Source organism: Babylonia areolata, chromosome 1, assembly GCF_041734735.1.
Source record: "Babylonia areolata isolate BAREFJ2019XMU chromosome 1, ASM4173473v1, whole genome shotgun sequence".
Lineage (NCBI taxonomy): Eukaryota > Metazoa > Mollusca > Gastropoda > Neogastropoda > Buccinidae > Babylonia > Babylonia areolata.
In genome coordinates this window covers 68,891,634-68,919,217 of record NC_134876.1, presented here as the reverse complement: position 1 = coordinate 68,919,217, position 27,584 = coordinate 68,891,634, and the positions used below count along the sequence as shown (strand labels likewise).

Sequence of the window (27,584 nt, the reverse complement as noted above, 5' to 3'; positions counted from 1 at the left end):
CAAGAGAACGCTGGCCATTAAGGAGAAGCGTGAGCGAAGGAAGCAGGGCTCAACTTCTGAGACGTTTTCCCTTGCAACATCTGTGGGAAGTGCTGCGCATCCAAAATCAGCCTCTTCTCCCATATGAGGACACACACCGACAGATAAGCCTGCCTGCCTACTCATCCGTCGGTCCGACGCGAGACTCCATCACAGTGCCTAACTAAGGGGACTGGACAAGAGGGCTGGGGCCACCCACCCACTTTTCAGGCCTCTGTAGACGCTCATATCCATTTGGAAGGTGCCCTTGATCTCTGGAAATCATTACTCCGTCTTAGTTCACTTATTTGCTTATCAAAGTGTCGTTATTCTTCTTACACGTTTGTTGTTATTTTGCTCTTATTTTTGTTTCGCTGAAAGGGATTATTTCGACCCGTTACATACACTTTAAGTTCAATCAAGCTCCAGAACTAGTTTTTGTCAAGGGAGGTAACTGAAACCCTCCGTTTGAGTCGATGTGCAGATGGAATCGGTTAGAACTGGTAGTTTGTGGTGATATCAGACTGAGCTGTTCTCTGTGTGATCAATGATTGACTGGTTATCGTACGTAACCGTCGGACAAATGCAATGGCGAATTTAGCATTGTCAGCGGCTGTAGTTGCTTTTATTGTTTTTCTCCAATGCGGAAGTGTCACGGCACCTGCAGCGGGTCACTACACTCCGGACTGGGAATCGCTGGATAAAAGACCGTTACCACAGTGGTATGACGACGCCAAATTCGGAATATTCCTGCACTGGGGGGTATTTTCTGTTCCAAGCTATGTAGGAGCTTGGTTCTGGGAGTGGTGGAAAGGTCCAAATCCACGGGATGCCATTACGGCTTTCATGAAACAAAATTATCCCCCCGATTTCACTTATGCTGATTTTGCACCTCAGTTTACAGCAGAGTTTTTCAACCCACGTGAATGGGCACAGATATTCAAAGCATCCGGTGCACGGTGAGCAGTATATCGATAAGTGTGTAAATTCGCATTGACATTAATTTTGTTTTGTTTTATTGAAACAAATATATACAGTCAAAGTAAGACTAATATAGTAATAATGTAATACCCCATCAGATCGTACTGTCGATCGTACTGGGGGTACATCAGCAAGGCCATCACTGAGGACCCTGAGTCAGCAGAAGGACCCCACTCTCTCAAGCGATTCTGGACCTTCATCAAGCACCAGCGTTCCACCAATCCCCACTGAAGGTCAATGGACAGCTCGTTACAGACCCAAAAGCACAAGCACAAGCCCTGAACGACCAGTTCCAATCTGCCTTCAGTGACAGTAGAGACTACAGTGATGAAGAGTTTGGAACCAAGTGCCACATGTCTGATGTTACTCTCACCTCTACTGTGACAGATCTTCACATCACAGAAGAAGGATACTGCTTGGGTTAAACCCATACAAGGCAGCCAGGCCTGACAACATCAATCCACAAGTGCTGAGAGAGCTCGCTCCGGACATTGCACTAGTCTTAACCATCATCTACCAGTCATCTCTTGACACAGGCAATGTACCACTACAGGCCAGTATCTCTGATGAGCATCCCTTGTAAAATTCTTGAACATGTCATCGTCAGCAGCCTCATGAACCACTTTGGGAGCAATAAAATCCTATGTCCTGAACAGCATGGTTTTCGCAAAGCAGGATCTTGCGAGACTCAGTTGCTGGACTTTACTGAAGAGCTATTCACTGCCATGGAACAGGGAAACCAAACCGAAGTGATCTTAATGGATTTTGCCAAGGTGTTCGACCATGTTAACCATGTTAACCAGTCTCCTCCTCCATAAACTCCACCACTATGGAGTACAAGGCAAGATCAACAAATGGATCAGGGCTTTCATGCATGAGCGACAACAAGCAGTTGTAGTCAATGGAGCCTCCTCAGAACATGCCAAGGTGAGATCAGGAGTCCCGCAAGGGTCGGTTTTAGGCCCAGCGCTGTTTCTAGTATATATCAGTGATCTCCCAGAGCAGCTCACCTACTTGACACGTCTCTTTGCTGATGATACTGCTGTTTATTGCCTCTCTGCTAGTGACCATGACCAACGCCAGCTCCAAGAAGATCTCCACGGTCTTGAACAGTGGGAGCAGAGCTGGGACATGGCCTTCCACCCAGGAAAGTGTACCACCCGCCCTGTTACCCGCAAGAGAACCATCACCAAGAATCAATTTCAGCTCCATGGTCACACTTTGGCAACCGTCACCTCTGCCATGTACCTTGGTGTCACCATCTGCCAAGACCTCAGCTTGGACCTACATATCAACAACATCTGCGCCAAAGCCAACAAGACCCTGGGCTTCTTGCAACGCAATTTGAAAGTGAGCACCATCCATCTGAAGGAGACTGCTTACAAGACCTGCATGCGGCCCATACTTGAGTACACCTGCTCAGTATGGGAACCACATAGCCAACAGAATATTGACAAGATTGAGGCAGTCTAGAGGAGAGCAGTCCAGTTTGTGACCAGCAGGTACCACAACACATCTAACATTTCTGCCATCATTGACAGACTCCAGTGGCCCTCCCTCCAGCACCACAGAAAGGTCGCTCGACTAGCTATGCTGCGTAAAATCTTCAACAATGAGGCAATTGTGAATAGAAGCAAGCTGGTCCCTGCCCCTGCCAGACCAAGAAGAGGACACCTACAGCAGTTGAGCCACATCCAGTGTAGGACCCAATACAGAGGATCCTCCTTTCTGCCTAGAACCATCGCTGACTGGAATGCACTGCCCAAAACAGCAATGGCAGCCGACACCCTTAACGCCTTCAAGTCAAGAGTGCCCCAAGAAAACTGAAAACCGCAAAAGTAGTAGTTAGATAGAGTAGGTAGGGTTAGGCATCCCTCTCCCAAATACCCCCAACTCTTTGGAACATTTTGATTTTTTGACTTCTGGAGGACTGGGATCAGCTAGCCCCTGAGTTGGTGAAGAGCAAAAGTAGTAGCCTGCTGATAAAACCCACATAGAGTAGGTGTAATGTTAACTTTTTTTCTCATCTGTCTAGTTCTTTATCTTTTCTATACATAATGAACTTTTTTTCTCATCTATCTAGCTCTTTATCTTTTCTATACACCAGCATCTCTATCTCCACGCAACCCTCTAGTCACGGCGGAGGAATCGACATGACAATTGTGGCCGTCAACTGGATGATGATGATTATGAAACCTAACCAATTGATCTAGTGGTAAATGAATACCATAATAAGCAGACTTGTCGTGGTAGCCATTCATATGCCCATTGAAATGTCCAAATGTCTTTTCATCCTAGTTGGCTAACCCAGTGGATCTGGTGATAGCATAATAGGATTAAAGTGGAGGGTGTCGTGGACTGCTGACACCCATTCTCGATTATTTTGCATTAGTTTCACTCCATTTCAAGCATGCAGTACACATTCACAGATTCATCAACAATGTACTGATTTTACATTTGGAAACAGAATAATAATGCTGGCAAATTAGGACCAAAAGTTGCTGTTTTGATATTGTAATGGTTAAAACACCAGCACTTAAAATACTGTCTAACCAGCTGTGAAACCAAATGCTCTTATTCAGTACTTGAACAGCTTTAACATCCACTGTCAGGCTGGAGCTTGTGATTTTGTATGAGGCATTCTTTTCCCTAACTTTTTTTTTTTCAGTGAATCCCCGACCTGATTGATCTTTCGTGACTGAGCCATCTGTGGATATGACGATATCCTCTTTTTTTGTTATTAAAAATTTTTTTTTTACTGTTTTCTTCCATGAGTAGTTTCACATCCACATCAGTTTTGCCCTCTGGCCATTCCTGACAATGCCTTCCCAAAGTGGGTAAAATGATTGTGTTGAAAAGTTATTTGAGGTTTCAGGGTTCACCTCCCACTCTTGTTTCTTTCAGGTCTTGTAGCTGGCTTTCCAGCTGGATTGTATCCTCTGCTTGTCCCATCCATGACCCGTATCTTAGATGGCTGCCTTTTGGTTCCTTAAATGCATTATGCAGTGTGTTTTGAGGGTTTCCTAATGCTCTGGAATAGGCCATAACCTGTTATAACTTGTTTCTAGCCTGCATTGAAGGAAGGTCAAGCCGGTATCGCATGGTCTCCATGGGGGTGTCTTTCATTGTTCCAAGGATCAGCCTCGTAGCTTCATTTTGAATTCTTTCTAACTTTAGGGTGTTGCTGTGAGACAGTGTTTTTTGCCTTAGTCAGTAGCTGATCACACCGAATGAGTGATTGATATATATATATAGCTGGAAGAGGTGGCAGTGTTCAATGCCTTTTGCTGACATTGTCTTTAAGATTGAAATATCCTCTCTGCATTTTAGAATAATGCTTTCAGTGAGTTTTCTAAGGTCAGCATCCTGTTGAACTATATTCCTAGGTAGCATAGACTGTCAGTTTTCTCCATCTGAAATTTGATCTGAAATACATAAAAGCATACATAGACATGCATTAACACACACGCGCACGTGCATGCGCATGCACGCATATTTATTTATTTATTTATATACACACATGCGTTCTCACAACCCACATGTTCACACACAGAGCTCAAATTACCATGTCAGTTTGATTCTTGTAATCAAGAGACTTTGTTTCTGATCTGCAGATATGTTGTTCTGACAACTAAACACCATGAAGGATACTGTTTGTGGCCATCCAAGTACTCTTGGAACTGGAACTCCATGGATGTTGGACCAAAAAGAGATCTAGTGGGTATGTTTTTGTAGCCAACAAATATTACTAGACCTTCAATACCCAGCAAAACATCATCACTTTTATGCTGACAGTGACTGTGATGCATGTCACTGGTTCCAGCATTTTTCGCTCCATATTTGCAAGATCTGTTGGATATGTGTTCACCTTGACCTTTAAAAATTTATTTCAGAAATATGTACTTAAGCTCCAGTTCTGACCCCTACATCCCACCCCACCCCCCCTGCCACTCCCACCACACACTCTTCAAGCCCCATTACAATGATTCCTCCTGCTTGTCTTTTTCAACATTTCTAGTCTTTTTAATTTGTCCCTGTGCTCATTGTAGAATATCCACATATATTGAATACTTGTATCTGATTGTCTAGACATTGTATGATAATCCTGAAAAAAAAACAACCACCATTTAACTGCTGTATTCTATAGATTTTGTCCATAGTCATTGTGTCTGTACTAGCGATTGTATTTTTCACCCAAAAGATGTCCTTGTCTTGAAAAGAATTGCATTTTTCACTTAAAAAAGTGATCTCATCTTGAAAAACAATTTTTGAAAATAAAAATATCTGTGTTCTCTCTCTGATTATTATTTTGTGTTTGTCACTATCAGGTGAGCTTTCCAGTGCGATTCGGAATGAGACAACCTTGAAGTTTGGCACATACCACTCCCTGTTTGAGTTCTTCAATCCACTTTACTTGCAGGACAAAGCAAATAACTTCACCACCAATTCCTTTGTGGCTGTAAGTTTTCTCTGTGACTGTGAGATGAGAAGGTTCCAACACCACCATTACCACAAATTCACCATTGCTTCATAAATACTTGCTTTTTAATCAGGAGATAATGATACATGACATTTTCAAACTATTTTTGGAAAATAAGAACCTTAAAAAAATGGAACAAACTAAGTTTCTGAACCCAACACCACCTTCACCGGAAAATCATCATTGCTACAGAGATATGTATGCTTTTCAATCAGGGGATAATGATGCATCAAGTTTTCAAACTATTTTTGAAAATAAGAACCTTAAAAAACAACAACTAACTTCTGAACCCAACGCCACCTTCATCACAAAATCACTATTGCAACAGAATTATTTGCTTTTTCATCAGATCATAATGATGCATGAAGTTTTAAAACTATTTCTTTTAAATGAGAACCTTAAAAAGCTAAGGTTCTGTAATTCAAAGTCAAAACCGTGTTTCATTCTGTAAAAATGGTATGTATTTAAACTGCTTATTTTTCAGGCTCAAGAGTATTTTCAAACTTGCATCGTTGATTGTATATGGTACATCTGCTTATCATTTTACTTTATAAACTATTCTTAATTTTCTTAATTTACTAAACTCACTAAAGTGACTGACACCAGTTTTATGTGGTAACCTATATACGAATTAGTTTAGCCTTCTTAATTCATGCATTACACTAATTACGTTCTGAGTTTGCATTCTTGTGGGTTGGTTGGTTGCTTTTTTTGCTTTTTTTTTTTTTGCTTTTTTTTTTTTCAATTTTTACACACAGTTTTACTGCCACAGGGAAAGACTATGCCAGAGTTGTTTGAGCTTGTGAATAAGTACAAACCAGACATCATCTGGTCTGATGGACAATGGGAGGCCAAATCAACATACTGGAATGCTACCCATTTCTTAGCCTGGCTTTACAATGACAGGTTTGTGATTGTCTTAATTCTTCTCTTTTTTTAAGGTATGTTTTTAAGTATATTTTAAATGTGTTTAATATTTAACAAATAACAAAAGTTTCCATGTTTTAAATTGTATTCTAAATGAGTTTAACATTAACAATTAACAGAAGAATAGTGTCAGAACAGTGTCATATAAGAATCCACACAAGAAAAGGATTATGATGGAATTTTGTTTTAGTGGATGTGTTCATTTATTGTTTCTTTGTGTTTCTTTGTAAGTTACTTTTCATTTATTTGTGTTTCCAAAATATATTTTAAATCTGTTAACAGCCCAGTGCGAGGTATGATTTTATTCTCCAACATATATAACATGCATGTTTTCTTTGTGTACAGCCCAGTAAAAGACACAGTTGTTGTCAATGACCGTTGGGGAAGGGATACTGTGTGTAAACATGGTGGCTATTTGACATGCAGAGACCACTTCAACCCAAGTAAGTATATCTGCTTCTCTCTGTATCTTTTTTTTTTTTTTAATTAAAAAAGAAAATCTTTGCCCCTACTTTCTTTCTGCATTTGTGGACTGCAACTCCATTGTTCAAATGCTCTTTCACATAAATGAGTGACCATTTTCAGAGCTGTGCACTGCTGGTTATGTTCATATTTCCATAATCTACTGAAAGTGAAAGCTGCCATGGATTACAGGATCTTTAATGTGCATATCTGTACCATATGCATTTGTATACATACAAAAGGAATGGTGGCTCAAAGTCTCTTTCCAATGTAAAAGCAAGATACACCTGCATCAAGTCCTTGCAATCATCTTTGGTGTACAGCATTTTCACACCTACCTGTATGGGAGACCTTTCCATGTCATCACTGACCACAAGCCTTTGGTGGTGATACATGTAGCACAGTTTCAGTTTCAGTAGCTCAAGGAGGCGTCACTGCAACGGACAAATCCATATACGCTACACCCACAGAAATCACTCACCAATGCATTCTTTGGTGAATCTGAGAGTATGGAATTTGACATCCAGGCTGATTGTTAAGTCGTTTTACTTGCTTTGTTGCCTTGACAGAGTGTCTGTCAGGGCCATTTCCTTTCCTGGCTTGTACTCAAGGTCAAAATTGTAGTCTTGAAGTTTGAACAACTTCCTTTGCAGACTTCAGAGCCTGCACCAACCTGTCAGAATGACAGCACACAACACACAACATGCCGGACATCACAGACAGACTCACATACACCAAAACAAATGGATGCCAAAATTCCGAACACTTTCTAGATCTTTCTGGATGTGCCATGCACACTGATGAAATACTCAGTGAAAAACAACAGTGATGAGAGAGAGTGAAACTATATGGACGTTGATGAGAGACTCGATGAAACTCTAGACTCTGATGAGAGACTTGGTGATGTAAATAAGTATTTTATAGTGACAGAAATAGCAGTTGCATGTAGACCACTCTCCCCAACCCCAGCCTCACTGAAACAGAAAGCATGCGTTGGTAAGAAATGAACAGAGGACATCTGCAGGACTGCAAAAATGCTAGTGCTGCAGTGACCAATCTCCACCTCCTTTCCCCATCTCTCATCCCCGCTTACTGTCAGTTGAAGTCTTGTGAGCCATGCATGGTGTTACCCATAGCTCAGTAGTTAGCAGAAAATAAGCCACTGTAACCTCTGTATTTTTTAATGTGTTATAGCGTCTGCAATACTATATCAGCATTTAGTATTGCAAGAATGTTTTGAATAAATTGGTTCATTTGCCACATTCCTGTACATTCAAAGCTGTTTTACAGACAGTAGTGTGTCATTCCAGATGGGCCAGCAGTGTGTTTATCAGACCAAGATTTAAACAGCCATCTGGGAAGGGTGATGCAGCATACTAGCTATGCTGGTCAGTTCTGTGCCCTGCTATTTCCCCCTCATGACAGCAACATTCACACACACACACACACACACACACACACACACACACACACAGCAGCTAAGCCATTGGTACTCACACCCTTTTTCCTTCCTCTTCCTGTGCAACATGTATCTATGCTTTAATACCAGTCTTTATTTACTTCACTGAATGTCATAAATCTGGAAACGCCTCTTATGGTTTGAATATGATACCATCACCAAGACCAAATAACCAAATATTTCAGGGCACATGTGCACCCTTGGTGTAATGACTGGGATATTGCTCTGGAAAGCCAAACGTACCATGGATTGTGTAATGACATGAGTGATAATTGAACTGGTACAAAAAGAATTCACTCATCATCAGCTGATGAGAGTGGCACCTGTCAGTATGTAGAGAGAAAGGGCACAGACTATTTTGGTTTTAATTGGCTTGCAGAAATTACAAAGATAGGGTAGCATACAAATTGCAGTCATCAAGCAGACATGTTGTTGGATGTAGTGTTTTTTTTCAGGTAATGACAAAGTAAAAAAATAAAATAAAATAAAATTTAAAAAAAGAAAAAGAGAGAGAAAAAAAGCAAGGTTCTTATGATTATTTATCTAGGCAGCTACATTTTTATGTGGTTTGAAAGAAACTCCAGCTTGGATCACAGTAATGTTTTATTAATGTGATGTTTAATATGTCACAGTGATAGTAGTAGAGTTTGGAGTAAACATGCTGCAAAGCATTTAACAGTCTTTCTTTGTTTCAGAAAACATCTTTGTATAATCTGGTCAATGTTTCATGTCCAAACTGCCAAAGTTTTTACTTGCCAAAATGTCTAACAATGGTGAAAGAATACTGAGGAATTGTCCAAATGAGAAAAATGGTAAATGGTAACTGAGAGAATGAACTTTGTCCAGAAACTCTGCAGAAGAGAAAGTTTGAGGACTCCACCACAGTATACAAGGCAGGCTGGTGCTATCGCAGAAATGCTTCTCTGAATGATGTCCACGACATCACACAACTTATCACTACTTTGGTGCAAGTCGTCAGGTGTGTTTGGCTTGTGAAAAGTATGTGCATTGTAGATGTGAGCATGGAAAGACACACATTCAAAATGTGTGTTCATGTGATCATGTATATTCATGTATATACACATGCATGCACTCATGTATGTTTTAATATGCTCGCCCAAACACACATTCTGATCCAGGTGAGTACATGTACACATGACACAAATTTATACACCTGCATTTATGTCCATTGTGCTTGCAAGTCCACATCTCCATTTCATTTGAATCAGTCAGCCACATATCCATTTCATTTCTGGACTTGTTGATTAAAGGTGTATTTAACAGTTCATAAACAATCTGTGTTTTGCTTTGCATTACATTTATTCCCATCTTCCTAATTCCTGCACCCCTCACTGTTCATAATCATCCTCACCCTTGTCCTCTTTCTTTTACTCTAGCTGTTTACCTTGTGCCTGTTGAGTTTAGTGCAGAAGAGAAGTAATGTTTTTCTTCATCATCATTATCATTTCACATACAGTCTTGTTTTTCTTCATCCTATTCATCATGTCATTATCATTTTGATCATTGTTATCTTGTCATTGTTATAAATAAATCATGTTTGATATCATCCTATAATGAATAAATATATCTGCAGTAGATAAGGGATACTACATATCCAGTACCTAATGGAATAACCCTTTAACCCTCAGCTGTGGAGGCAACCTGCTGTTGAATGTGGGACCCACTAAATGTGGAACCATTGCTCCGATCTTTGAGGAACGTCTGAGACAGATGGGGCAATGGCTGGCAGTAAATGGGGAGGCCATATACGCTACACGACCCTGGCTCTTTCAGAACGACAGCTCAGAGTCACATGTATGGTGAGTGTTTTTGTTGCTATTTTATGCAAAGTGTAATCTTATCTTGTTCTTCTATCTTCAGTATTGATTTTTGTGTCACATTGTAAACCTTTTGAAAAAAATATTTATCAGAGTCAAATTGCAACTGTTAAGCACAACCGAAAACATATTATATCAGCAGCCAGTTAATCATATGTTAATAAAATACTTTGTGTTTGCTATGCATAACTGAACTGCTTATGTGTATTGAAAGCTACATGGCAGTATACTTGACTCTTTCAAAACAAACACATTCCCAGCATGTTTTCCTCTCCACATTCTCTTCTCCTTGTGTTTTAATGGACAACAGTGATGCTATCAGATTCCATTTGGTAAGATGAGTTTTTCATTTCTAATGGGCTTGCCCATGATTAAACTGACACTGAAGAGAAGTACCATAAAGATGATAATTATGATTTTCATTTCCCTGCTCACCCCCCACCCCCACCCCTGACTCCCCCTTCACCCCCTTATATCATTGTCAGTCAGTTTTGTTTGGCATGATCATAAAACACTGAAGTGATGAGTAAAGCACATTTTGCTTTATACCAGAAGGAGTTTCTCTCCCTTCCATTTCAGGTACACCTCAAAGAAGACGTCCTCAGGAGTCAGTGTGTATGCCATCATGCTGAAGTGGCCCAGGAGTGCTCACATCAGGCTAGACTGTCCCCAGCCCACCTGGCAGACCAGGGTCACTTTGCTGGGTTACACTGAGCCTGTTGCCTGGAGCAAGGAGGAGGTGGGGGGATTGCGGATCCACCTTCCTGTCATCACCTTCAGCCAGATGCCTTGTCAGTGGGCCTGGGTCTTCAGACTGGACTACCTTTTCAATGCCTTTTGATGCACACAGTTTGAACTATTCGGTTTTAGTTTCAGGGAGGTGACAGAGCATGCTGACTGATCTATATACACCACATCTGCTTTTTTTTTTTTATAAAGGAGCAGATGCCTGACCTACACATGAACTGAATGCGCTAGTCATGCCTTGAGAGCCAACCCAAGGTTTGTATAATGTTTGAGAAACGTTTTTGACTGAAGAAATTCCACATGAATCTCATTTGCTCACAAACCTGTCATTTCATTTGTATATGTAATAAAGATTTGAGATTTATAATGCTCAAAGATTGAATGCCATAGAAATGTCATTTTTGTTGATATATGATAAGGTTTCAGGATTTCTGACTTTTTGTGTGTGTGTTTGTTTTTTGGCATCATCTGAACCATTTCAATGACATTACTCCCACACCATTCATTCCCAGTCCCTCATACACCCCCACACCTGGGTTCATCTGTAGTGGTCTCACCATTGGCAGTCCACAGAGAACTGTCAATATTAGGTCACCAGGAGGCCACACAGCAGAGGAGACCCTGCACTGCTGCTGAGTCACTTAAGTGATGCTCAGTAGTTCCTGTTGTGATTTAACATACTTAGGACACCACCTCCTATGCCACCTTCTGACGACAATAATAACTCAGTCGCAGAGCCAGAGTGAGTGAGTGCCTTCCCCCTAGTGACAGTCCCTCCGTGGATCAGCTGACATTGAATACCTTGTCAGGCCTCACCCCAAGCACAGAAGTGGAGAGGGATAGAAAATGATGACACAATTAGAGCAGCGCATGAAAGGCCACAGACTTAAGGACATTTTGTTTATCATTGATGATAAAGGCGAAGGATGGTACGATGACGATGTTGCTATGGAGGAGAAAACAAATTACACACTTGACTAAACAGGCAATACAGTACACATGCACGCATTCATGCATGTATGCACACACACCACATACACTCACTCATACACAAGAAAGAGGAAAGTTGAGCTTTTTAGTATCCGTCAGAAAAGAATGGGAATGTAATGGATATATTCTGAGCAAAGAGGAGCTTCCAAATCCAAGTGTATATATATATATATATATATATATTTTTTTTTTTTTTTTTTTTTTTTTTTAATTCTGCAGTGGATGCATATCATATTTCATGAAGTCTCATATTCCTTTAAAGTCTAATTTATAGTTCAAAAGAAGCCAGCAAGACAGTTTTTGTTGTTTTTTTGTTTGTTTGTCTTTTTGCATAAAGTTCTGCAGTGGATGCATATCATATTCCATAAAGTCTCATATTCCTTTAAAGTCTAATTTATAGTTCAAAAGAAGCCAGCAAGACAGGGTTGTTGTTTTTTGTTTTTTATTATTATTATTATTATTTTTAATTTAAAAAAAAGTTCTACAATGGATGCATATCATATTCCATAAAGTCTCCTATTCCTTAAAGTCTAATTGATAGTTCAAATGAAGCCAGCAAGACAACAGTTTGGCAACAGTGTTTTGTTGGCCTGTCAAATTCACAGCTGTATTTGTATTGTGGTATGTATGTTTGAAGTAAACTACTGCATATGTTTAAACCAAAAGTGTCATCTGGTGTTTCATGAGGGGCAGCTGCTGTGTGACGCTTGTGGGTTTTTTTCTAATGTCTGTCTGTTGTTTGTGACTTTGTTTTATACACAGTTTGCCAAATTTAACTGTTCTACTAGTAAAATGTATGTATCACAAACTTCATGATGCATAATTTCTCTTACTGAGATAATAAAGTTAATCTGATTCTGATTCTGACTGGCATGCAGCTGTTCAGTTGTTTGTGATCCGATGGAATATTTCAGTACAATATAACTTGTAAATTCTAAAGTTTTATACCAGAAACTGAGCTGGTTTCAAAAACTTGTGCTCTGCCAGATAAAACCCATTTTTCATTAACCATATGTTATAGTTAAAAGTTATGACAGGCACAATATCCAAAGTGTTAGAACATTGGACTTTCATTATAATAGCCCCAGGTTTGACCCAGTTATTGGTGCCTGATGGAATAAGGGTGGAAATATTATTTTCCTGATCTCCCAGGTCAGCATATGTACTGACCTGCCCATGCCCTAAAATTGCTATGGTTGTGCAGTAAATACAATGAGTGACAAAAAATCAGCATTACATTTTGTACCTCGGTCACTCTCACTGCTCTGTGATAGCAATTCTTTTTACTCACTTGTGTAAACAAAGTGAGTCTATGTTGTAACCCGATGTTCGGTTGTCTGTGTGTCTGGTGTGTGTGTGTGTCCGTGGTTAACTTTAACATTTGTCATTTTCTCTGGAAATACTTCGTCTGCCAATACGAAATTTGGATTAAACATAGTAGGAAAAAAAAATCTTCACAGTCATACCAATAATAGGTTGTAAGTCTTCAGAATTATGCTGTATTTCTAGATCATTAATGATTTATTTCATTAAGTCTTGATCCCGATCCAAAAATTGCCTATTCCCGCTTCCCAGTTGCCAGAACATAGGGTATGTTTGGTTAGATGACAACATGACACATTGTTTTTCTTGTTCACAATTAAAAGAAAAGAACACAAACATTAACACTAACTATACCATCAGTGTGTTTACTCCATATGAATGTTCTAAAGTGGATGCTGAATTAACTGGAATGAACATAAAAGAAAAATTGAATCGAACGTTTCTTTCAGTTTCGGTTAGCCTGTTCCAGACTGGCTTGTGCAGATACATGCTGTGGTGTGTCAAAGGCGATGTCAACATCTCCTTTACCGCCAGATTAAAAGGATTTCTTAAATAATCAAGATATATCAAGAAAACATGATTTAAATGGTGTTAATATCTCAAATACAATAATATATTTATCGTGGTGCTAAAAACAACATATCATTAAATATTAAATTTAGTTGAGAGATGAAAGATGTGTCTTAGCATTGTGGATAAGACTAATCATTTCTGAACAGAACATCCATGGTTTGATCCTGCTATCATGCCTACTTTTTTCCCCAACCTTATTGATATTTGATACAGAACCCATTTCAACGATTTCTTTTTAAATATCTTCTTGTTTTTCTTCTCATGATTCCTTTACTGGATACAGCACGTGGCACAAGTGATTCTTGAAGGCCTTGCCTCTCTTGTTAAAAGGGTATTGGTCAGGTATGCTGACTACATCCACAACATGCTGAAAATTAAGAGAGAAAAAAATCAATAAAGGAATAAGATATTTCGGATCAATGGAAATTTTAAAGGCACAATTAAAGAATTTGGGAATTCAGTGAAAATTTATTGTGTTCTATTATGTGATCCTCAACCATTCAATTGTATGTATCATCCAGCTACCAACTAGGGCTTTCTCAAGGTAACAAATTGTTGAACCTTCAGTTTTAACACTGTGTAAAATGTTACATAAAAGAACATTTCTAAACAGAATCAGAAAGGGTTTTAATTTTAGAGCCACCAAGATATGGGATACAATAAGGTATGTTGATAAAATAAAACAAGAGCAAATGTATACATGTATGAAAGTCATACTTGTAAGTTTTCTTCTGAACTGTCCATAATAAAAATAATAAACAGTACATCCAGAATCATGAAATAATTAAAGTTGAGTATATGATGGAGTCTTCCGTCGGTCCAACGGATGAGTAGGCAGGCAGGCCTATCTGTCGGTGTGTGTCCTCATATGGGAGAAGTGGCCAATTCTGGATGCGCAGCACTTCCCACAGGTGTTGCAAGGGAAAATGTCTCCAGAAGCTGAGCCCTGCTTCCTTCGCTCACGCTTCTCCTTAATGGCCAGCATTCTCTTGTTTTCAAATGTCTTTATGCTACTAGAGCACAGCATCCTCCAGCGACAGCAGTCAAAGGCATCAGTTTCCCAGGAAGCGATGTCTTTGTCACAGGCTTTGAGGTTTGTCTTCAAGGTGTCCTTGAAGCACTTGCAGGGTCTTTCAAGTTCACGGTGGCCTTCCTTCAGCTGGCCATACAAAAGCATCTTCGGGATCCTGCTGTCTGTCATGCTGACAACATGTCCTGTCCAGCGTAGCTGGCACTGGATCAGCAGACATTCGATGCTGGGCATGCCGCTCCTCTCTAGGACCTGGAGGTTGGAGACCCTGTCTTGCCACTTTATGCAGAGGATCTTTTTTGTAGGCATCCCTGGTGAAACTGCTCAAGTTATTGAATGTGATGGCAATACGTCGTCCATGTTTCACAGCAGTACAACAAGGTGGTCAGCACAACAGCTCTGTAGGTTTTGATTTTGGTGCTGAGCCTGATGCCTTTGTTGTTCCACAGCCTGTTGTTGAGTCTGCCAAAGGCGGAGCTGGCTTTGGCGATGCGCAGCATCACTTCTGCATCAAGGGCTCCATTGCTGCATAGGGTGCTGCCCAGGTAGCAAAACTTGTCGACTGACTTGATCTCTGTGTCATCGATCTTGATTGCAGGTAGGGGGGAGGCACTGGCGTTCTGTGAGCTAGCAGGTTGGTACATGGACTCAGCCTTGCTGAGGCTGATGGTGAGTCCAAAGCGCCTGCAGGAGGTTGAGAACCTGTCCATAATGAACTGCATGTCCTTATGGGTGTGTGCAGCAAGTGCGCAGTCATCAGCGAAGAGGAATTCTCTCAACAGTGCCTCAAACACCCTGGACCTGGCATGGAGTCGCCGCCAGTTGAAAAGTTTGCCATCTGTGCGAAACTGAATCTAGATGCCCCGGTCACAGTCTTGGAAGGTGTTAACCAGCATGGCAGAGAAGAGAATGGAGAACAGTGTGGGTGCCAGGACGCAGCCCTGCTTCACTCCATTTACCACAGGGAACGGATCTGTACTCTCGCCTGCATGCCAACGTGGAAAGACGCAATCAGCTGGATTAGGCTCTCTGGACAGCCAAACTTTAGGAGGATCTCCCACAGACCATGGTGGTTCACCGTGTCGAAGGCCTTAGGTCTACGAAGACCATGTGGAGCTCCTTGTTCTGCTCACAGCACTTCTCTTGTATCTGGTGTATGGCAAACACCATGTCACATGTTCCCCTGCCTGAGCGGAAGCCGCACTGTGCTTCAGGGATGACTGTGTTGGAGACGTGGTCAACCAGTCTGTTCAGTATGATGTGGGTGAAGATCTTGCCGGCGATGCAGAGGAGAGAGATTCCATGGTGGTTATCACAGGATGTTTTGTATCCCATCTATTTGTAAATGTGGACAATTGAAGCATTCTTGAAATCCTGGGGGACCTCCCCTCTCTCCCAGATAGACTGGAACAGGGCGGTCAGCTTGTCTGTCAGCACCTCGCCTCCATACTTGTAGATGTCAGCCTGGATTCCATCCGCTCCTGATGCTTTTCCTGACGTTGTCAGCTTCAGGGCCTTCTGGGTCTCGGCCTTGGTGAGAGGGACAGCTAGCGAGTCATTGACTGGTAGCTGTGGGAGGGCTGCAATTGCCTCGTCAGACTATGGACGAGTCCCTGTTGAGGAGGGTGTTGAAGTGCCCTGCCCAGCGGGCAAGGATGTCTTTCTTGTCTGTCAGGAGGGTGGTCTGGTCCAAGGCTCGGACAGGGGTTGATCCTGTGACTCTAGGCCCATACACAGCTCGGAGACCATCATGGAAGGTCTTCATGTCATGAGCATCAGTTGCAGACTGAAGCTCTTCGGACTTTCCCTCCCACCAGGTGTTCTTCATCTCACGCAGCCTCTTCTGTACGAGTTGCTTAGTTTGTCAGAACTGGTTCTCCTTCCTCTGGCAGTCTTTATCGGAAATGTGATCCTGATGCCGTATATGCAGTGTGTTTAGGAGCTTGGAGATTCCAGAGTCGTTCTCGTCAAACCAGTCTTTGTGGCTCGTCTGTACAAAGCCGAGTGTGTCAGCTGCTGCTGTGTACACAGCATCTCTAAAGGTGCTCCATACCTCTTCTACATCAGTCGATGCAGGAATTTCTTGGAGAGCTGCTTGGATTTGCTGCTGCAGCACGTTCTTGGTGATAGGGAGGTGGTGGATGTTCAGCTTCCTAGGGAGTTTCTGCCTGGCGGGTTGGAGCTTGCGTGCAAGTCTGATGTTCATCTTGCTGCGTACCAGGCGATGGTCCGACCAGCAGACTGCTCCTCTCATGCAGCGTGTAATGGAAACATCACCTCTGTCCCTCTGCCGGACAATCACATAGTCCAGCATGTGCCATTGCTTGGAGCGGGGGTGCATCCAATTGTTCTTGTGCTTGTCCGCTTGTTGGAAGAGGGTGTTGGCGATGGTCAGTCCATGCTGCGTGCAGAGGGAGAGCAAAAGCAGTCCGTTGGAGTTGCACTTGCCAGTGACCGAACGTACAATGAACCAGTACCTCCAACAAGTAAAGAAATAAACTGAATAGAGTAAATTGTGGATATGGAGAGGGTGGGCCAGATTCAGGTTGAGAGCAGTGGTGGAAGAAATGACTGTTATGTCCATCCCTTTTATCTCATTTCACTCATCCTATCATCCTTTTTTTGCGGATGCGATATTCTTCCATTCACTTCAGACAGCAGCAGAGAAAGACAGACTGCACCTGGCTACTTTTCCAAGTGCCAGGCATGTACAACAATCCAGTCCTGAGAGATACAGACTTTGTGGTCTTCCTATTTATTAAGCCCATAGCAAACTCAATTCTCACTATGTGACGAGAAAAACAACAAAAAAACACCCCAGTTAGGAATCCAACAAGTCTCCTCTCAGCCATCGGTACATGTCTCTTACCTATTCGCCACAGCAGCTGGTCTCTTTTCTTCTTATGTCTCTTCTTTCTCCCTTTCTCTTTACAGTATGTTTCTTTCTTCCTATCTCTCCCTCTCTCCAATAACCTGAATTTGACCTTCACTTCCTCACCTCAACCATCCACCCCCCACCCTCTCAACACACACTTTGTCTCACTCAGTTTATCAGTTTGAACAGTACGTTTTTATTCAAGCATTGGCCCCTGGGGGGTTGGGATAGGGGCATTTAAGCTTAATCAGACCACTTGAGCAGGTATAGCACATTATAATTGTTCAGTATGATAACTAACTTCAGACGGTCCCATTTTCCTGTAAAAATATACTCCCACAAGCACAGTGCTATCAATTCCTGCTTGTGACCTTGAACCAAGATCTAGGCCACAACAGTCAACTATTATCAGTAGTTGTTAATATCAGTTCATGTTTATCTGTGCAAACAATATGAAAATATGTTAACAAATACCAGAATGTTCAATTTTTAGGGCAATGTCCTATTGCCTATACCCTTCTGTCTCTCTCTGTCCGTATAATTCATCCTCAAAATAAGACTACAGTCGTAATATGTTTAGTCTTTAGGACAGCTTCCTATCATCCACAGAACTGAAAGAATCTAATAATCATTGACTTGAAAATGCATTACACACACACACACACACACACACACACACACACTGACGGAGAATATCAACATGGGAGTGCTCCGACACGAGGATCAGGATCAGGATCTGTACGTCGCAGAGGCCAATATCACCATCGTCGCAAAGGAACTTGGGAGAGCGCATGCAACCCCCCCCCCCCCCCCCCCCCCCCCCCCCCCCAAAAAAAATAGAAAAAATAGAAAAAGAACAGAAAAACAACAAAACAAAACAAAAACAAAACAAAACAAAAAAACAGCAACAAAAAACAACTGCTACTGTTATTGATGGGAAACAGTAGCTGGCAGGGGTCTTTTGATGGCTGCCTTGGATGTTGCACTCATAACTCCTTCTTCCAGCTGATTTCATTCTGCTATTGTTTTCACAAAGAATGAGTTCTTTAGCTGGTCTGTCCTGCAGAATGGAATGATATAGCCCTTACTGTTGTTGAAAGTTCTTCTTTCTACTATATTATCGATATATATCATGGTCTGTATAAGATGTAGGCTTGGATCTTCTGCTGGTCTTGCTTGCAGGTGTCAAGAACTTTCCTGGTGGTAAGGCCGGTATTTGATTGTCAACAATCCTAAACATTGTAGTAAGTCGTATGGTTTTACGACGATCCTCTAAAGGTGGTAAATTTTGATTTTGTAGCATTTACGTCACACAGCCTGGATCCCTTGATCTGTAGTCCCTGGTAATGAATCTGGTGGCCTGGCGTTGGACTCTCTCAAGCCTTTTGATGTCCTTTTTGTGGTGGGGGTCCCAGACTGCTGCTCCGTGCTCCAGCGTTGAATGGACAAGTGAAATAGATGCCATTCGACGGCTTTCTGGGGGGCAATGCCTCAGGTTACATCTGAGAAAGCTGAGTGAGCAGTTGGCTCTTTTGCAGATGTTTGTAATGTGCCAGTCCATTTCAGGTTGTTTGAGATCTGTGCTACCAGATATGGGCTTTGTTGAACTTGTTGTAGTATGACTCTATTTAGTCTGTAAAAGTATGGAGATTTTCCTTTGCTGGATAGAATGTAGCATTTCTGTGCATTAAATCGCATTCCCCTGTCTTTCAGTTCGCCCATACTTCCAGACTATCCAGATCTTTCTGTAGGGTGATATGGTCTTGGAAGGAGTGGATTTCTCGGTACAGGAGAGTCATCCGCGAAAAGGCGTACTGTTGATTTTGTGGATTGTGTGAACAGATGGATAGCGCATGCCTTCCTTGAGCCCCTTTGCTAACTCAGTGAAGCCAGCAGGAGTGTTCAATCAGCCATTTTGCTACTCGTGTCAGTTCAGCGCGAGGCCATAACTTCATGTAGCAGAGCTGGCTACGATGCATGCTTCTCAGCAAGCTTTCACTTCGTGCGGCATTCGTTAAGCTGACATTCCTATGTGTTCATCTACAGCAAATTTGTGCTACGTGTCACTGCACTGTTTACCTGTAATAACTTTGGTCAGTAAATAAACCAATGGTAGATATCAATCAAGACACAACATTTGGCATGTCGTGGGGGGAAGCATAACACGGTTTCATCGAAGATACATGGTCACACTGAGTTCAGAAACTACCACCATTTAGCAGACGACTTCTTATCGGGCTGACAACCGGATACGAGTCTCAGCATGGCGTCCAGTTGACATCAGCTTTCCAAGCAAAGGTCTCTCGAGAGAAATTAGTTACTCAGCTGTAAAATGTTACTGAACTGCGACGAAAACTTACAGGAGGGAGCCGGGGACAAAGAGAGAAAAAGAGATGAAGATGATGGGTTTTTGTTTTTTTTGTTTTTCAATGTTTGTTCAATGACGCAGATGTTGTCAGTTTGTTTTTATTGTGTCTTTTGTGGGGCTTCCGGCCTCCTATTTTTCCTTTTTTTCACTCTATACTTTACTTTCTGTTTTCCCCTTTTTTTTCTTTCGTTTCTTCTTCTTCTTTTTTCTGACTCTTTCTTTCTTAAAGTCTTCTTTCATTTTCTTTCCATTTACACCCATTCATACACAGTTCTTTGCCTGTCTTTCTATTGATGGACAACATTTGTCGACCTAAGTGTACGATTTGCTACAAGAATCTTGTCTAACACAACTATTTGTTGCTTTAACTATCATTATTACTATCATCGTATTATCATTATTTTAAATGTTATTGTTATTATCATCATCATCATTTTTATTATCATCAGTTGATATTATTGTCATTATGAAGATGATTAACACTAGTAATTATTTTCATTAGTCGTTATCATTATTATGATCATGGTCAAGAGGAAGAGAGAGACAGGGAGAGAGAGGGAGGGGAGCGAGAAAGAGAGAGAGTAATAAACAAAAGATCGTTTGTTTGCTTCTTTTTTTATTTTAACAAATAGTACTCTTTCCCATACCTATTGTCGCAGTTTACTGCTTAACAATGATAAACCTTCTTGCTGAAAATTTCTACATCCTACACTACTGTCCCGCAGTGAAATGTACCGGCTGTCGCAGCTGCCACATTTTCTTCCTGTTCAGTTCAGTGGCCTCTAAGTGCCGAGTGCTACCTTGTTGAACCGGAAGTCGAACACGTTGACCTTCTTCTGGCGACGGCAGCGAAATATAAGCGAATTTATGTTCTGATTTTCAAAGAAGGACACGTTTTACAATTGGTAAGTACACACTAATCGATTCAAATTATTAGCAACATGTGCATTACTAACAAAAACGCGAAAGGAGTCTGATTCCCCCCCCCCCCCCGTCCCTAAAAATTGAAGTCCAAAGTGCAGACCCATTTACCGGCCATGATTTACAAAATGGCGTTAAAACACGCTTCCACGTTTTTATCTTTGCAATAATAATAATAATAATAATAATGTACATTTATTACTTTGTAAGAGCTCAGGGTGCTTTACATGAAAGAAAAATATTACAAGTTACATAAAACATTCATGACCACTCTTTCTCAAAAACCCCTCCCCACAACACGCACTCTCCCTTTCCCACTCTGCGCACATCTAAAGTGAGTTTTACGGTGGTTGTTGTTGTTGTTGTTTTTTGCGATGCTCGCCAACAATCCCCGCATTGAGAATTTTACCATGGAACCATATGGTTCACTTACGCCGGAAGAAAATGATATAATATGTGAAGTTGAATGTGGGTAACTAGTATTATACTTTGGCTATCAATCATTTGCGATTTCCATTCATGTGTGCTGCGGGAAGTTTAAAATAAATGCTTAACCCTCAAAGTGCTGGATATAATAAAACGTACATACATAAATCATGCTTAAAACAAAGGGATAGTTTGCCTCCGCTACCTGTGCTCTGATTTGGGGCATTTGTATGCTTATCAGTAAGAATAAATAGGTAAACCTATACATTTTTGGAAAGTAGAGTGAATGAAGAATCAGATAAAAGTAAGAAAAAGGCTGTACCTTGTAAGTAGTTGGAGATATTCCACAGGATATAAACAACAAATTTTGCACACTTGTTTTCCAAAAACGTCAACCACAATGTTTATAGGTATTTTCACATCTTTTACACAGTCAAAATCTCAAAATTGGCATTAAACTGTGCAGAAAATGTTCTGGCTGCAGAATCATGATATGAATATAACTGAAACAATGAAATTATAAGCATTGTATTATTTATTTGAGACACGCCCACCGACACCACACACGCGCACATCTACAATACTTTATGCAATCACAGGCAAAAACAGAAATAAATGTTTTCTTTTAGCTCATGTTGCTTTCAAAAGCAGCAAGAATGCTTTAAATCAAAATAATTTCCAGTTTTCTAGCTTGATTTGGTCAAGAAATCGCAATAGACCCATGCCTAACCCACTTTACCCCCCCCACCCCCACCCCCATCACCCACCCCCCAGTTTTTGTGGCTGGAGACACAAAACTGAATGAACAACAAGCAAGCCAGCATGCCCAAGTGTCAAAAAAACAAAGCCGTTTTAACCAGAATCCCTGTCAGCAAACGAATCATCACTTGTGACAAGGTCACTTATTTCCTGAGTTTTGTCAACTTCAGTGTCACTCATTGTTTCCAAAAATAAGAAGATCTGGACTTATAAACTCGGTCAAAGTTTGTGCAAACACAAGCATGGAGGCAGTAACACCAGAACGAGGCAGTTTTACGAAGGCTGCCGAGCATAGCCGTACGATGTTGGACCTTATGTAAACAGAGCCACGATCGTGGCCCATCGCATTTTACCGGGAAAGCCACGATCGTGGCTCATCGCGCTGTCCGGGTTAAGTAGAACTTGAGAAATAGTTAAGTTTAGTTCAGTGGGCAGCTCCATACTCTACTTATACTTGATACTTGACGTTGTCGGTGTTTGAGACCTGTGGTTGCAGGTCAGTTCACTGGTCAGTATGTTGGCCATATCCACAGCTGCTTGCACTTGCAAGGTCTACTGATAGCAGTCCGGGTTGTACAGTGCTGGGTGGTTGGCCCAATGGGCGTCAGGTCTGTTTTTAAATGCATTCATGCTGGGTGCGGACACTACTGACTCTGGTAGGCTGTTCCAAACCGACACCACTCTTTTGGAAAAGAATGAACTCTGAACATTTAGGCAGGATCTGTGCTTTACAAGCTTCTTGCTGTGACCTCTGGTGTTGCATCTGTCATGCAGCTTGAAGTTGGGTAGACTTGTGTTGTAGATGCCAGTGATGTACTTGTAGAGGTCAATCATGTCTCTCCTGCGTCTGTGGTGTTCTAGTCTTGGCAGCTTGAGGGTTGACAGGTGTTCTGGCTATGGTTTGTCTTTCAGTTTGCCAGTGAGTTTTGTGGTTCTGTGTTGAACGTCTTCTATCTCTCGTTGGAGGGTTTTCTGGGATGGCTGCCATTGAACCAAACATCTTCATCAACGGGCAACGACTGAATGCTGTGAACAAGTTCACATACCTGGGCAGTACACTGTCTCGCACAGTTGTCATCGACGACAAGGTGAATGCCAGACTAGCCAAAGCCAGCGCTGCCTTCGGCAGACTCCATAAGAACGTTTGGAACAGGAGAGGCATCACCCTGGAGACGAAGCTCAAAGTATACAAGGCCATAGTTCTCACCACACTGCTCTATGGATGTGAATCATGGATGGTCTACAAACGCCACGCCAAAAAGCTGAACCACTTCCACACCACCAGCCTCAGAAAACTTCTCGGCATAAAGTGGTAAGAGAAGATCCCTGACACAGAGGTGCCCACTCGTGCAAACTTGCCCAGCATCTACACGATCTTGATGCAGGCCCACTGCGCTGGGCAGGCCATGTAGTTCACATGCCAGACCACCGGCTCCCCAAGAAACTGCTGTATGGCGAACTCCAACATCGCAAGCGCTCCCATGGAGGCCAAAAGAAGCGCTTCAAAGATGCTCTGAAAGCTTCTCTGAAGGCCTTCAACATCAGCCACGACACATGGGAGCTGAATGCAATGGACAGACCAAAGTGGCGTTCAGCTGTCCACAAAGGCGCCAAATCCTGTGAGGCCAACAGAATCACTGCAGCAGAGCAATGCAGACAGGCCAGGAAAAGCAGTGCCAGCAAGTCTCTGACAGCTGCCACCGTTCCCTGTCCACACTGCGTCAGAACCTTCCGGGCGCAGATTGGCCTGACCAGTCATTTGCGCACCCACAGGGCCCAACCCACCCACCCCTAGGATGACTAGATGGTCCTCGTCGATGGTCCTCGTCGATCCCGACGGACGAACCACTACTACATTGATCTTGTTTGCGTCTATGTGCACTATCTACAGCATGCAGGAGGCTATGTACATTGGGTGTTGATTTCTGTGGGTCTTTTGTGGCCATCCCCTGTCGGGTTCTGCCTGTCTGGGTACTTAGCCACGTTGATGACTTGGCCGTTTCATCGTATCCAGTGGGCTACTTCTTCCCCCAACTTCTTGGAGTCTTCTTGTTTTGTTCTGAGCTCGGAGAGCAGGGCTACTTCCTCACTTCTCTCTGTTGGGGTCATGTCCCTCCTCATGCCCAGTTTCTCCAGAGGGTTTGGTGTGGTATTGTTCTTGTTGGTCTTGAGCTTTCTTTGCTTTCCTCAAGCATTGGATGGTGGTGTTTCTGTCTGCCTGGGTTCTAAAGAACAGCCTGATGGGTCTGATCTTGTCTTTATTGTAGTTACCCAGTCTGCGGATCTCTATGGGCTGGGTTCTGTACTGATCTTACGCTTGTTTTTTGTTCATCTTCTTTATGTCGGGTCTCCTTCTCTGTGCTTTTGGGTTCTTCCACTCCAAAGATCAGGAGATTCTTGCTTCTTCTTGTCCTGTCTTGCGTCTCGGCAGTGTTCTCTTTGGAAGACTCATTGATCATTTTCGTCACCTCCTCCTTGTCCACTGCCACTGTTGTAGCTGTGTCAGTGTCCTGTTTGATGTCTAGGCTTTTGATTTTCTCTGTGTCATCATTTCTCATCATTTTGTCTGTGAATTGTCAGTCTTCGATCTGTTCTAGTTTTTCCTTCATTTCATTCATCTCCTGTGTGACCTTTGTGACTTGATCTTGAACGCTTTTTAGAATGTTGGAAAACTTTTCTGCCACCTTGTTGCATGATGGTCTGCAGTGCCACTGTAGTGTGGCACCCGCTTTGGAACAGCTGTCCTGAGTGATGACGTCATACATTTTGTCGGGGATTTCTTGACGTTTTGCGTGGAACCACTGACCACAGAGTCCACAGGCCAGAGCCTTGTCCTTGTCCTTGCATGCTTGGGAGCATACACGGCATGTGTGTGGTGCCATACTTGGTGTCGCGTCTAAGCGTGGGTTGATCTAAAAGAAAGATTTCTGACTTTGTGTGATCTAATTTGGGACCGGTTCGTGAGGGTTCTCTGATTGTTTGAGGCCGATAGATCCTGTGTCTTCTTCCTCTTCGGAATCACCGCTGCTGTCTAATGTATTTCAGGCAACATATGACTCCGGAACCCCAGCACCATGTTCACTACTTTCTGTACCTTGTTGCACTCCAGAATAAGAACAGTTTATTGTTATTCTCAAAAGATGATCAATGCTTGGATAACTTAGAAAAAAAGAACACTATCCTGGTTCTTTCCGCCACTTCTCTAATGAGCCACTATTGCGTCTCTAATAAGCCAATGCAGAGACATGTATCTATTTGAATGCAAATGGTGACTCCAAGGAAATTATTTTGCCAGTGTTTAATTTTTCTCTTGGAAGTTTCGCTTCAGATTGGACGCAAATGTTCATTCACTTCTGTTCACATAACGCCATATGCAGATTAGTAAGCTAACCTGTAACCCCCACCCCACCTTTTCAGACAGCTTGCAGAACAAAAGATCAGCAGTGAATCAAATCTTAGTTAACAGTGGATAGAAAAACAAAAGATTCAACGATCACTGCCCCATAACGATATTTCCCATCTCTCTCTCTCTCTCTCTGTCTGTGTTCTTCCATTTGATGCCTGGGGTCAAAATGTTGCCATTATCAATTTCGTAGTCTGAGTAGTGTAGGGACTGGCAGGTTGCCTGCGAAGGGCTCACATGTCCCCTTCAATATCTGTCTCTCTTTCCTTATTTGTGGGATATGCATATTATTTTGCTGCCTCATTCATTCACAGTTTCACTGTATTTCATTGGTTTGAGTCAAAAAATTATTCTCTTTTGAATTAATATTTGGTATTCATGTCAAGGGGATTTTTAAACAAATTAGTATTCCATGCATGTTTAGTTTCAGTTGGTAGTGCATTCCATATTAAATAAAATTTTGCGCAAATCTGTTAGCTAATGACTTTTTCCTTACGTTGGTATTAGTGCCATTACAATGCAGCGAGAATGCTCCTTAAAACTTTTCATCATTGAGTTTCCTGTACTCTTGTAATCACTTATCAGACATTCAAAAAATGTTATTTACATCAACATCATTAATTTAAAGAAATTTTATATTTTGTAGGTTTCGATTAAGTCTCCTCTTAACCTTCTACCTTTTAGTGAATTTGTGTGTGTTTGTGGCATTCGCAGAATAGGGAACGAGTGATGACGAAACGTTCTGTGGAAGCGGAACGATGTCTGCCATGATGATAAGAGGTTGGCGTTTCAGGGCCTTTCGTTTTGTTTCTTGTGTCAGTAGAATTTATTATTTCAGTATGGAAGAACTCAGAGTGAAGGATGATATAATGTAAGTCAGTAAGTTGGACGCAGAGGCTAGATCGAGTGCATTATTTGGTTTTGATCAGTGCAATTCAAGGGAATCAGAATGAGTTGCATTCCACCTGGATCTTGTGTTTGGTGTGAGTACTTTCACATTTGAGCAGTTCAAGTGCTACACTGAAAGTCTTAGAAGGGCACATGCAGTACTCCAATATCTGGGTACAAGATTTGCGAGAACTCATTCAGGGCAAATATAAGACTAAGAATCAAACCAGATTTCTCACACCAGCCTCAGTCTTCTCTGAATGTCACATGTCCTTTCAGCAACCATTGTCTCTGAGACTCCCTCGAAGTTTTTTTGTGTGCTGCCTTTACATGATCACTGGTGGGGATTGTACTTGGCTGACTTATTTCGATGAAATCATGTAAAAATAAATGTTGTTGTTGTGTTTTTGTTTTTCTTCCTTTTTCTAATCTAAGAGTAAGTCAGTAAATGGCTATGACCAGCTAGGGAGGAACATGCTGTCTTGAAAAATAAATTTGCTTTGTTTTTATGTATTGTCACATGTGAGCATGAGTGAGCATATCTATTACAGTGTCAGTTGGTCTGTGTGAGTGTGCATACGTGTGTGTGTGTGTGTGTGTTGCAATTGTCAGCTGTCACTTTTCCATGTCATCACAAACATGACTGATAATAGCATGGACATTAGAATTATTGTCAGTGATTAGATTAATGGTGACGATGACAGATGAGAATGGAAACTGATTAATGTTATGTATTTGTGTGTGTGTGTATTACTTTTGTGTGTGTGTCTGTGCATGTGTGTTTGTGTGTGCGCGTGCATGCATTTATGCACTCCTACAGGCTAAATGAGAAACCACTTTTGCCAAGTGAAGTAATGGATTAATCAGACAGTGATGATGCCCACTGTTACTACATAGTTGGGTTGGCTGAGATAGGCACCCATAGTGGGGAACTACTATGAAGATTTAAAACTGAAGCAGTTGCACAGCTCCTGCCGGCTGGAAAAGGCCAGTCACATGATTGCCATCTTACTGGATGATTCCCCAAAACTTGACAGAATGAATTATGTTTGTAATCCTGCTGGCCTCATGCTGTCATATGGCTGTTCATCTGCAGTGTGGTTCATTTAAGATTGT

At 41.8% G+C, this 27,584-nt stretch overlaps 2 protein-coding genes and 1 long non-coding RNA gene across 6 annotated transcripts in view; 2 read left to right on the top strand and 1 right to left on the bottom strand.

Annotated features, from left to right (window-relative positions):
* The window catches only part of LOC143286417 (uncharacterized), a 15,124-nt gene extending 7,744 nt beyond the window's left edge, over nucleotides 1-7,380 (bottom strand). For both annotated transcript variants that reach the window (XR_013055818.1, XR_013055819.1), the window contains exon 1: nucleotides 7,207-7,380. This is a non-coding gene — a long non-coding RNA (uncharacterized LOC143286417). The remainder of the gene's footprint in view (nucleotides 1-7,206) is intronic.
* On the top strand, nucleotides 479-12,913 carry LOC143286407 (alpha-L-fucosidase-like). The gene is made up of 8 exons (XM_076593969.1): nucleotides 479-977; nucleotides 4,614-4,720; nucleotides 5,328-5,458; nucleotides 6,252-6,385; nucleotides 6,752-6,849; nucleotides 9,174-9,306; nucleotides 9,977-10,147; nucleotides 10,745-12,913. Exons 1-8 carry the CDS (start codon nucleotides 607-609, stop codon nucleotides 11,004-11,006), a joined length of 1,407 nt encoding a protein of 468 aa, XP_076450084.1. The 5' UTR covers nucleotides 479-606; the 3' UTR covers nucleotides 11,007-12,913.
* A 7,947-nt stretch (nucleotides 12,914-20,860) lies between these two features.
* The window catches only part of LOC143286391 (cell division cycle and apoptosis regulator protein 1-like), a 40,278-nt gene continuing 33,554 nt past the window's right edge, over nucleotides 20,861-27,584 (top strand). For 2 of the 3 annotated variants that reach the window (XM_076593949.1, XM_076593939.1), the window contains exons 1-2: nucleotides 20,884-20,976; nucleotides 26,295-26,360. In XM_076593949.1, the coding sequence (XP_076450064.1) occupies nucleotides 26,339-26,360 (22 nt within the window). In that variant the 5' untranslated portion in view covers nucleotides 20,884-20,976; nucleotides 26,295-26,338. Of the gene's footprint in view, nucleotides 20,977-26,294; nucleotides 26,361-27,584 lie in introns of all 3 variants that reach the window. The other variant, XM_076593957.1, reaches the window with a different exon arrangement.